This window comes from Musca autumnalis, unplaced genomic scaffold, assembly GCF_047663935.1.
Source record: "Musca autumnalis isolate F117 unplaced genomic scaffold, ASM4766393v1 scaffold_5, whole genome shotgun sequence".
Classification (NCBI taxonomy): domain Eukaryota; kingdom Metazoa; phylum Arthropoda; class Insecta; order Diptera; family Muscidae; genus Musca; species Musca autumnalis.
This window is the reverse complement of record NW_027412088.1, coordinates 20,422,983-20,435,461: the sequence shown is the minus strand read 5'-3', so window position 1 is coordinate 20,435,461 and position 12,479 is coordinate 20,422,983. Positions and strand designations below refer to the sequence as shown.

Genomic DNA, 12,479 nt, shown 5'->3' with positions numbered 1-12,479 from the left:
TCACCAGAATCGATGTAAACCATAAATTGTTTTACTTCGAAAGTCATTTGCAATCAACAACAAATAACAACCACTTTAAAGAATGTCAAAATGCAACAATTAACAATTTAAATCTTAAATGTGTCATTATGAATAAACCGTTTCAGCGAACATTAAGCCCGGGACCCGAAACCGCAAGATTAAGGTGCGTATTTTGGTTGGCGGCGCATTCATATTCATGTTGTTCTGTGTCATTGACACAAGCCAGCCATGTTGTGGGAGATATGCGAACAAGAAAAAAATGTTAGCTTGCAAACATAACATTTGTTGGAAGTTCTTTGTTTAAGATGCAAGTTATGTTTTTTTTTTTCTTGTTTTTAAATTGGGGGATTATGAACTTCACTTCAACAGAAGTCTTTATTAATATTCAATTCAATTTGATGTTGCTGACGTTGAATGCTATGCATAATAACATTTTAGGTGTAGTTTTTATTTTACTGATTCATGGCAAGGGACAATGACTCCCTACATGTGAGAATTTCGCAGGCCGTCAACTTTTTTTTAGGATTTTGGGTGTACATTAATTATGCAACACAATCATTGGAAAATAAGAATTTCTATATCAATTGAAAAAAATATAAAAAGAAAAATTGTCGTTTCTCCCCGACGGGGAATTGAACCCCGGTCTCCCGCGTGACAGGCGGGGATACTAACCACTATACTATCGAGGATGTTGACGTACGTTCTGTTAAATGGCTATATAGCCAACGCAACACATTGTATATTCTTATATTTACAGTGATTAACATTGAGTTCTCACCTAATTCACCACAAAAACAGTGTTGCATTCATTTTTACACAAAAAATCGCGAAAACTTACCTTATCCAAACTTCGGCGTCTTTATCAACATGTCAAAAATAAAACTCTGGTTCAATGACCGTGTTTAGACATTCAAACTGGAAAGAAAATTTTTCTTCTCAGTTTCTTTTAAAATTTCCTTGTTGTTTAGACACGCAAATCATGTTTGTGTCAATTTTATAATTTTTCTTATTCTTCTTCAAATTGTAATGAAAAGTAAAAACGGACGTGTGTGATAAACAATTAATTATTAAAGGAACCCTTGAATTGCATTTTAATTTTGATATTTCCACATATTTCGAATTGTTTTTGCTTAAAAAAATAGTTTTCCTCCAAATGTTTTTATACCCTCCACCATAGGATGGGGGTATATTAAGTTTGTCACTACGTTTGTAACTACTCGAAATAATCATTGTAGACCCCACAAAGTATATATATTCTTGATCAGCGTGCAATTCTACATCGATATAGCCATGTCCGTCCGTCTGTCCGTCTGTCTGTCTGTCCGTCTGTGGAAATCACTCTAGCGTCCGAACGTATTGACGTAGGTTGATGAAATTTTGGGAAAATATGTTATATTTACGTAGGACTTTTGGTATTGAAAACGGGCTATGTAGGTCCACGCTTTCGTATAGCCCCCATACAAAATGACGCGTGACGCGTCGTCATTTGAAGGAATTTTTAAGATATTTGGCCCATTTTATCACCGAATTGATTGTAATTTGGTACTTTGTGTCTCCAGAGGCCAAAAAATATTCCTACCAAAGTTGGGTTATATAGGTCCACGTTTTGGTATAGCCCCCATATAAGGCCCCATATAAAGTACGCGTCATTTTAATATATTTTGAATGTATTAGACCCATTTGACCACAGAATTGGTTGTAATTTGGTATTTTGTGTCTTCAGAGGTCAGAAAACATTCCTACCAAAGTTGGGTTATATAGGTCCACGTTTTGGTATAGCCCCCATATAAGGCCCCTTATAAAGTACGCGTCATTTTAATATATTTTGAATGTATTTGACCCATTTGACCAAAGAATCGGTTGTAACTTTGTATTTTGTGTTTCCAGAGGCTAAGAAACATTTCTACCATAAAATCTTTATATAGGTCCACGTGTTGATATAGCCCCCATATATTGTATTATTATATCTCCCGATTTTCGATATTTTGAACGTTTTAGCCTCATTATCACACAGAGATGGCTGAAATTTGGTATTTAGTCTTCTTTAGGCGTATAAAACTTTCCCCCAGAAATTTGTAGGTATAGGTCCACGCCATCATATAGCCCCCATAGAACGGTACCTTCCGAATTTCGGTATTTTGAAGGTTGTGGCCACATTAATCCACCGAAATAGCTGAAATTTGTGGTGGAGGGTATAAAAAGTTCGACCCGACCGAACTTAACGCTTTTCTTACTTGTTTTTTTTTCAACTGTCTCCGCTGTTATTTGTTTCTCGACAGAGAAAATAAAATGAAAGAAAATGCAAATACAAATCTGCTGCCAACTTCAGGTTGTATACGAAGAAAAACGAAACAAAACAGAATTTGCCAGTACAGAGGTGTGTGTACCCCCTCTTATTCCTCTCTACTCCCTCGCCCATAAACTCAATTTTCTTTCCCATCAACTTTCCCTGTATAAACAGGGACAATGCCGTGGAATTGATATCTTATGGGTATTTTACACGATATGTTTTTTTACATATGGGTTGTCATTTTTTATTTACAAAATTTATATGCAAAGTGACAACACATATGTAAAATAACATATCGTGTAAAGTACCCATTAAACAAACTATTTTTGTTAGATCATGGCACAATCATACAGGTACCCAAATCAAACCAGCTGATGGATACTGTGAGCTGTCAAAAAAGTTTTTATTAAAAAAAAAAAAAACAAATTAAAAAACTTTCAATGGAAAGTTGTGCTTTTTTTCTCCAAAATTACAGAAACGTCAAAAAACAGGAACAAATGTCAAAGTCGGGGTGTGAGCCAATCAGAGGTCGGCAAACATGTTGCACACCTTTGCTCACCCAAATTTGTCGTATAAAAAGTTTCTAAAGAGAAAGATATTCAGCGCCATTTTTGTTCATAGAGAAGTGAACATTTTGCTACTTTTTTGATGTACGGGAATGCATTTTGGTGAAAAATATGTGACAACTGTTTAGTTCTGGAACGAAGCTTACTTGGTAATGGGTACTTTACACGATATATTTTAGGTTTTTTAGATTTGGCGCACTTTTTAAAATGTATTATAATAGCGGAGTATAATATCTATCCATTTAGTAAAAATGAAGCGATTACAATAATACTGAGAGAGGAAATATAGCTCTGTTGTAGGTCTTTCAAAATAATAAACTGAGGGTCTATTTTTCCCTATAGTGTCCAGACAACAAATATAATAGATTTTACATTATTACGATTTGAGTTTCTTTGTACTTTAAATCACAATAATGTTTTTGACAACAAACCATGGTGGAATAAGAAGGTGTTACATCAAACGTCAAATTTGCTCACAATAATGATTTACTGTGAATTTCTTGTCTACATTGTGTATGTGATTGTATGTGAAATTCCATTCTCTAATCTTCTACTTGAAAAGTTTGGCTGATCTAACATATCGTGATTGCAGTCATCCGATTTACGGCGACATTTCAGCTAGAAATGTTACAATATTTTTAATTTTTCTGTTCCCGTATTTTTAGAACAAATTTAAATATTTGTCAACACTTGACAAGTCGTTCATTCGCAAGTATTACAGTATATTAAAAAATCAACAATTTTATTTAGCCACACGAATAAAATTTCTTGTAATTGTTTTCAACTTTAATATGCTGTTTATATCAGATCTTTTTGCAGGGTTAACCTTTTTTATGAGGATTTGTTTGAAATATAAGTAAGTCCCGGTCCACACTAGCGTGAATTTCATTAAAAAATTTCATGAAATTAGGTGTTCTTAAATCGAATTCCCCACTACAGCAATTTTATGATCTTACTCTACTATGGACGTCGATCTAGAGACGCATAATTTCATATCAAAATTTCTGTGAAATTACTGTAGTGTGGCCCGGGACTAATGGAATTGACATTTAAAATCCAGTCGGTTTGTTAAATCCGGTTATATATAAACGGGGTGTAAGATACATATCGTGTTAAAGCAGTTTTTTGTTGGAACAATTCACCGATGCATCTACCTTTATAACTGCATAATGTCAACAACAGTAAAAATGTCAAACCTTCTTTTGACAGAATAGGCCGTTTTAGATTCGATCAGCTGGGCTGAGGCATCTACCTTTGTAATTGTACCATGAGGTACCGCGGCAAAAACAGCTGGTTATCACACTAGTTGCCAAAATTCATTATTGTGAATAAAAACACATACAAAAGCTTTGTTCCCGTACTTTTTAATAGTAAAACTCGTAAAAGAGAGAAAGAGAGCAAAATTGTTGTCACACAAGCTGTGTTCCAGAACTAAAAACTTTTTACAATTTTTACGACTTTTACACATTTTACTCGAAAAAGCGTTCCCGTACACAAAAAAGTTGTAAAATGTTCACTTCTCTTTAAACAAAAATGGCGCTGAATGACGCTCTCTTTAAAAACTTTTTACACGACAAATTTGGGCGAGTAAAAAAATAGTAACATGGTTGCCGGCGTCTGATTGGCTGATTCGCCGACTTTGACATTTGTTCCAGTTTTTTTGACGTATTTTCCATTTTTCCGTTCCCGAACTATTTCAAAAAACTTGTGTGTGAAAACAAATTTTTTGCAGTTCTCTCTTTTACGAGTTTTACTATTAAAAAGTACGGGAACGAAGCTACAAAGTTTTTTTTTTTAAAAGTTCGGGAACTCAAAAATGGAAAAAACGTCAAAAAAGCTGGAACAAATGTCAACGTCGGCGTAACAGCCAATCAGACGCCGGCATCTATGTTACTATTTTTTACACGCTCAAATTTGTCGAGTAAAAAGTTTTTAAAGAGAGCGTCATTCAGCGCCATTTTTGTTGAAAGAGAAGTGAACATTTTACAACTTTTTTGTGTACGGGAACGGGTTTTCTTGTAAAATGTGTAAAAGTCGTAAAAATTGTAAAAACTTTTTAGTTCTGGAACACAGCAAAAATGTAAACAAGCAATTCTCAATAATAGCTCTGTTCCAGAACTAAAAAGTTTTTACAATTTTTACCACTTTTACACATTTTGCGTTACCGTATACAAAATTTATATGACAATCGTTTACGACTTTTAAAACTTTTACGACTTTTACCACTTTATAAAGTACGGGAACAGGGAAAATACATTATTGTGACCAAATTTGAAGTTTGGTATGATTTGATGTAACACCTTCTTATTCCACCATGGGACTACCTTATACATTATTGTACCATGCAACAAACATAATAATCAGTATTGCGATTCTCTAACTCATTTTTAAGCTGAAAACACATCCAACGTTTGGTTAAAGTTTTGTGTCGTTTTTACACTGTTCGGCATGATGCCGAAAAATTCAAATTCATTTGAAATATATGCCGGCAAATATATCAACGCTGGACTTTGGTGTCGGCGTCGCCCTGTTGTTGTTTTTTTTCTCAACGCCCAGCACAAAACTTTAATCAAACGTTGGATGTGTTTTCAGCTTTAGAGTTACCGACAATTTTCGGTAAAATTAAAATGTTTGTAATTTCGGTAATTACCGATGTTTTTCGGTAAGCAAGATAGCAAGAGTGTTGTCAAGTTTTATTTGCACTTTTCATTCATAATTTTGCGTTTTAATTTTACCGATTTTTGTCGCTAACTCAAAAAATGTGTTAGAGAATCGCAATACAGTTGGGCTTATTGGCCGACCGTGTATAGGTCATGCCCTATACCTTGTTTTTGATTAAATATCGGCTTACAGTGACTTAACAATTTTTTTAAAAGTTCTGAAAAAAAAACATTTTAAAGCTTTTTTATCAAATCACATTATAATTAAGATTTTATGTAATCTAACGTAAAAAATCATCACGCTATGATACAGGGATATGAGGTTGTAAAAATGTCATAACCCTATTATACATGACAAGACAGTTGAGTACATGTATTGATTGTCAAAAACCTAAAACTTGCCTGAATGACATAGGCGTCCCGACAACTGCAAAAACAGTTGTAAAATTATGAATGAAAATCGTCGATTTAGAGCCTGTTTATATTATAGCTTTTAGCCGGCGTATACCCCGGTTACACTTAACCGGATTAACCGAGTGGGTTTGGATTTCAAATGTCAGTTCCATAGCGCAAACGTCAAATAAATCGGTAAGCAAGAAGTGGGTTAACCCGGCAAAAAACTCTAGTGTAACCGTACTATTAACCATCTTCATAAGGATTTGTTTGACGTATACAGAATGGAGTTGACGTTTGAAACCCAGTGGGTTTGTTAAATCTGATTATATGTAGACGTATTATTATTTTTGTTTTCCTTTCACATATTTTGTTCATGTTCTTTTGTTTTCAACACATTTCAAAAATTTGCTATCCCGACTGTCTATGAAAAAATGATGGAAAGCTAGAAGACAGTCGACAAATGTACGTATCTGTTAGTAAATCAAAGTTCTACTTGAAGACAAACTGTCTGGTGTAAACGCCTAGTAAATCGAATGCGACTTTTCCCGATTTTGAAAAATCAAAAAAATTATCAACACTTTTTGTGTTTCTGTTTTAATTCTGCTCTCTTCTTTACGGCTTGCTTTCGTCGCTCCTTCATTATCTTCCATTTTGTTTTATTGTTTACTTCGTCAGAGTTCTTTTGTGAGTACCGGTTATTTGAAAGAGAATGATAACCGCACGAAGCGTGCATTGTTTTTGCTTCGGTGAGAGAGTGAGAGTAAAAAATGGAATCGGTTGGGCAGGGATGCCAACTGTTCCGAGGTAAAAATCGCTACAGAAAAGTTGTGTTACAAACCACCACAAATTTCTACTGACTAAGACCAAAAAACACTGCGAAAATGTGTAAAAACGACAGAAATTATGTGTGTCCGTTTACTCTAAAGTTGTACAAATTGTTACTGGATGTTGTTCGTTTACTCTACAGTACAATGCGAAAGACTACTGTAGCGATTTAAAATAAAAAATCGATACATCTCCTAAAAACTGTTTTTTATACGTCAAAAATCACCACATGTAGCGGGAAAACTACCAACATGGCATCCCTGTCTGTGGGAGAGTGAGAGTACAAAAATGGAAAGAGAGTAAAAAACAAAGGAAAACAAAACCAAACTTCGCGCACTCCACGAATTTACGAATTTATTATATTATTATATCTCACGAAGTAAAGTCGAAGTACGGAAAGCGGAATTTTGAAATTTTGTTGTTGTGAGTTCGTGCGCCCGAGGATTTATTATTGAAAGATAAATGAAAAAACCACTGTAATGTTCTGATTTGAAAAAAAAAATATGAAAGATAATAAAATTATAAATAAATAATTGCACATAAAATTGAAAGAATTTTCAAAAAAGGAAACGAAAAACAAATAATGCGAAAATAATAACTACTTTAATCTTCGTCTGGAAGCGAAAGAAAACAAAAAGTGTTGTGTATTTGTTCTGTGTTAAAGTCTGTTAAAGCTATGAAAGAAGGAGAAATTGCACAAGAAGGAGTGTGAAATAGAATAAAAGAAGGAAAACAAAAAGGCATAGCAAAAATGTCAAAAATATGTGTATAGAATGGAGCGCGAGAGAGTGTGAAATAAGTTCAATTGGAAAAATTCAATTCATAAAGTGCTGGTGAAAAAAGGAGTTTGTAAATGTTTAAAAACAAAAAGCAAGTCAAAGGAAGAAAATTAGTGAAGATGATGGAATAAAAAAGGAACGGTTGTCAGAGAAAAGAAGAAAAATTAGAATAGCACAATTATTCTATTTCCGGTTCAATGTTTTCGTACAATCCTTTTGCCAACCCCGTAAACGTAACGGGGCTTTAACTGTCAATTTTTGTGAGCGGAAAAGCAGGCCTTTCGTTGCAAATAAGGAAGAGGCATAGACGCAAAAAACGTATTTCCTGCAATACAGAAAAACATCGTTAATTACAAAACATAAAAAAGGAAGTTAATAAAAGAACGAAGAAAGCAACGAAACGGAAAATATCTAGAAAGATATGAAAAGTTAAAATAAGATTGAAAATTAAGTGCAAACTTGAATAATAAAAGAAAACAAAAAGCAAAATGATATCGTAAATGTGTCCTAGAGTTACATCCCCTCCCTCCCTGTCTTCTTAAACATTACTCTAACAAATTTTATAACTAACAAAAATGGATAATCTCAACAACGGCGGCACCACAATTGGAATTACCCTTAACTCATCCTTTTCATCCTTGTCGTCCTCATCATACAGCTGCTGCTCATCCCTCAAAGAAAAAAGAAAGTGTGTTACAATTAAACGTCAAAATTCCTTTGGAATTCATCATCGACCGGCATTTAATAACATTTCATCCAACATGAAGGCGTTTTTAGTTGTAGCAGTTTCCTGTATTTTATTTGGTGCCGATTTCGTCAATGCAAGTCAAGGTAAGTTGGAAGTTAGAAAAAAAAATGATTAGGTGGCTTACGATTTTGTGTAGTTCCACTTTAAAAAGGGGACACGAATGTTGGTAGTGAGTTTTCTGATTAGCCACAATTTGCATTGATTTTCTTAAAAGTGTAATTTTTAATTTTTACTGAAGAAAATTAAGAATTCCCGAGAAGAAATTGTTCTTAGAATATACGTTTGCAGGCCTGCCTATACTAACTATAATATCTTTCCGAAGGTGAAAGAAAGCCCTATAAAAATAAAAAACGAAAATTCTAAATACACGTGTAATCCGACTTTTGCCGTCCCACACTGGTCGAAACCACCAAAAAATCGAACTATAAAATTGCGAAATATTTTCCATTGTATCGATTACAGACACTTCGCAGACAAAGATTTTGCTTTTTCATTTTTGTTGTTGTAAATATTCACGCAGTCATTCACTATCAAATACAAGAGTTTTTGTTGCATCAGATTTTAAAAAATTGTTGCAAAAAATTAACTTCATATTTGATTAAATGTTAAATAAATTCGTAATGAAAATGGACAAGATTTATTTTTAATTAATAGCAGAAGGTGTGATTTAAATTATAAAAATTAGTTTGTGGTCTGGAGGTACTTAGTTATATAGCAACAAATTTTCAAAAAATTCAATTTTTTAGTCTTTTTATGGGTTGTACGCGCTTGTTCCATAGAGTACATCTTGTAAACTTAGCCGAACTTAGGTCCGATTATTTTTTGGGGAATGAAATTGGACTCTCTGGATACTGAATAACCACATTCGGGCTGCAAATATTTGCAATTCTTTTGATGACTGCACTTTAAAAATAAGGGATCTTGCATGAAATTCATACAAATTTAGCTGTGCATTTGTATGGGAGCTAAATCAAAATATGGACCTATCTTGAGAAATGTTTGCAAGGAGGAGTTCTACCCCCGGAGACACTATAGTACCATATTATAGCTAAATATGTAATTAAATATGGGCTAACAAGTAAACATTCAACGAATCGGGGGTACCATAAAAGGGGCTACATCGAAACATAAATCCGTATTGAAAATGTTTTGCAAGAAGATTTTATACGCAGTGAGAACACGGAATGCAAAATTACAGCCAAGTTGATTTAAAAATGTGGTCATGATATTCAAAATACCTTAAATTGGGAGGTACGATTACATGGGGGCTATATCAAAACGTGGACCTATGTTCATAATTTTTGGTAAAAATTTTCTGTGACTACTAGGAACCCTAAGTACCAAATTACAGCTAATTTGCTATGAAATTGTGGCTTAAATCCTCAAAATACCGAAAATCGGAAGGTACCGTTATATGGGGCCTATACCAAAACATTAGCCGATATTGTTCATATTTGGCTTATTATTACCCACAGGTACAAGCTGAGTTTGTGCAAAATTTCAGTGACGTATCTCAATTCGTTTGCAAGTTATGAATTTTGCGCCGCTAGATCAGTGCTCTCGACCACCGTGCGTCCGGCTATTCTCTTGCACCAGTACCAGCTCACTAACCTTTTTTCTAGCTTATTTTAAAATTAGTTTCAAATATGTATGTAAATTCTGACCTTAAGGTATCTTATTTGTAGCTGACTAGGACCATTTTAATGGTATAGGACTTGCAGTATGTTAGGGCGAAATCTGTTTCAGACAACGTGGAGTCGATCTGTCCGTCTCTCTGTCTGTCTGGTGATCACGATAACTCTCGATCGGATCAACCGATTTGGTTCACACTTTACACCTTGTATTATTTTGCCAAATTTAAAGTTCGAATTTGGGCCAAATCGTTCCACTTCTTTGGTCACCTCTCCCACAAATCATCAACATATATTTCATCGAGGCGTGGATGAAGTTCGAATATAGATTATTTCGGTGCACTCCTTCGGATACCGCCCACAAAAAATTTCAAATTTTTTAGCATAAACGCCCTTTAAGATCACCTTTTTTTTTGAATTTATTACAACGTAGTACTCGCTACCCTTGATACGGCGATGTAATTTTTTTCTGGAGCAAATCAGTGCTCCTGGGATAACAGAGCAGACTAATTAAATTAATAATAAAGGCTAATTAATTATTTTTAAAATATCGAGGATTAAAAGTCACCCGGACTCCTTTACCGACAGTATTCGGAAAAATAGTGAAATAGTTACCACAGATAGTGCTTTTTATGCAGATTCCAACGTTGCATTTTGGGGAAATGTATACTTCCCGAGATATGGGCCTCTGAATTTCCGAAAAATCCCTTGTTAAAGGTTGGCTTCTTAGAGAAAAAATTTAATTTTAAAGAAAATGTTGTTCCCGTTCCCGAGATTGGCTCCTGTCCATAGGAGAAAGTCTCAAATTCCCGGCCGAAGGTCGGCTATTAATAGAAAATTAAGATTTAAAAAAAAAATTGCAAACTGTCGGTAAAGGAAATTTGTTTCATAATCTTAGAAGCTCGGGGATTTTTTCAAATAATTTTTAAAGGCTCGTGGATTTTTTAAAAATTTGTTAAAGGCTCGTGGAATTTTTAAAAATTTGTTAAAGGCTGATTTTTAAGGCTCGTGGATTTTTTAAAAGAATTTTTAAGGGCTCCTGGATTTTTTAAAACAAATTTCAAAAGACTCGTGGATTTTTTAAAACAATTTTTAAAGGCTCGTGAATTTTTTTGAAATAATTTCTGAACGCTCGTGGATTTTTTCAAATAATTTCTAAAGGCTCGTGGATTTTTTAAATAATTTCTAAGGCTCGTGGAGTTTTAAAATAATTTTGTAAGTCTCGTGGGTTTTTTTAAATAATTTTTAAAGGCTCATGGAATTTTTCAAATAATTTTTAAAGGCTCGTGGATTTTTTAAAATAATTTTTTAAGGCTCTTGGATTCTTTAAAGTGATTTTAAAGGTTCGTGGATTTTTTAAAATAAAGTTTAAAGTTCTTGGATTTTTTAAAAAATTACTTTTAAAGGCTCTTGAAATTTTTTAAAAAATAATTTTTAAAGGCTCTTGAAATTTTTTAAAAAATAATTTTTAAAGGCTCTTGAATTTTTTCAAATAATTTTTTAATTATTTTCTAAGGCTCTGGGATTTTTTAAATAATTGTCTAAGGCCCGTGGATTTTTTTTGAATTATTTTTAAAGGCTCGTGGATTCTTTAAAATAATTTTTAAAGGCTCGTGTATTTTTTAAAATAATTTTCTAAGGCCCGTGGATTTTTTTTAAATAATTTTCTAAGTCTCGTGGATTTTTTAAAATAATTTTCTAAGGCTAGTGGACTTTTTTAAAATTACTTTCTAATGCTCGTGGATTTTTTAAGATAATTTTGTAAGGCTCGTGTATTGTTTAAAATGTTTTTAAATACTTGTATATATTTTTAAATTATTTTCTAATCTCTTTGATTTTTTAAAATAATTTTCTATGTCTCGTGGATTTTTTAAAAAAAAGTTTCTAAGGATCGTGGATTTTTAAAATAATTTTGTAAGGCCCGTAGATTTTTTTAAATGATTTGGAAGGCTCGTGGATTTTTTTTTAAATAATTTTCTAAGTCCCGTGGATTTTTTAAAATAATTTTCTAAGGCTCTTGGATTTATTAAAATATTTTTCTAAGGCTCGTGGTTTTTCTTTAAATTATTTTCTAAGGCTTTTGGATCTTTTAAAATAAGTTTCTAAGGCTCGTGGATTTTTTAAAATAATTTTCTTAGGCTCGTAGATTTTTTAAAATAATTTTCTTAGGCTCGTGGATTTTTTAAAATAGTTTTTAAAGGCTCGTGGATTTTTTAAAATAATTTTCTAAGGCTCGTGGATTTTTTAAAATAGTTTTTAAAGGCTCGTGGATTTTTTAAAATAATTTTCTTAGGCTCGTAGATTTTTTAAAATAATTTTCTTAGGCTCGTGGATTTTTTAAAATAGTTTTTAAAGGCTCGTGGATTTTTTAAAATAATTTTCTAAGGCTCGTGGATTTTTTAAAATACTTTTTAAATGCTGGTGGATACTTTAAACTATTTTTTAAGGCTCGTGGATTTTTTAAAATAATTTTTAAAGGTTCTTGGATTTTATCAAATAATTTTTAAAGGCTCTTGTATTATTTCAAATAATTTTTAAAGGCTCTTGGATTATTTCAAATAAT

General features: G+C 32.9%; 1 protein-coding gene and 1 non-coding gene across 7 annotated transcripts in view; one reads left to right on the top strand and one right to left on the bottom strand.

Annotated features, from left to right (window-relative positions):
- Positions 1 to 638: 638 nt before the first annotated feature.
- TRNAD-GUC (transfer RNA aspartic acid (anticodon GUC)) lies at positions 639 to 710 on the bottom strand. Its single transcript has one exon. It is a non-coding gene; the product is annotated as a tRNA-Asp (tRNA).
- A 6,403-nt stretch (positions 711 to 7,113) lies between these two features.
- Positions 7,114 to 12,479, top strand: part of fra (neogenin protein frazzled) — a 328,294-nt gene continuing 322,928 nt past the window's right edge. For 4 of the 6 annotated variants that reach the window (XM_073988983.1, XM_073988982.1, XM_073988979.1 and 1 more), the window contains exon 1: positions 7,121 to 8,368. In XM_073988983.1, the coding sequence (XP_073845084.1) occupies positions 8,113 to 8,368 (256 nt within the window). In that variant the 5' untranslated portion in view covers positions 7,121 to 8,112. Of the gene's footprint in view, positions 8,369 to 12,479 lie in introns of all 6 variants that reach the window. The other 2 variants (XM_073988981.1, XM_073988980.1) reach the window with 1 other exon arrangement.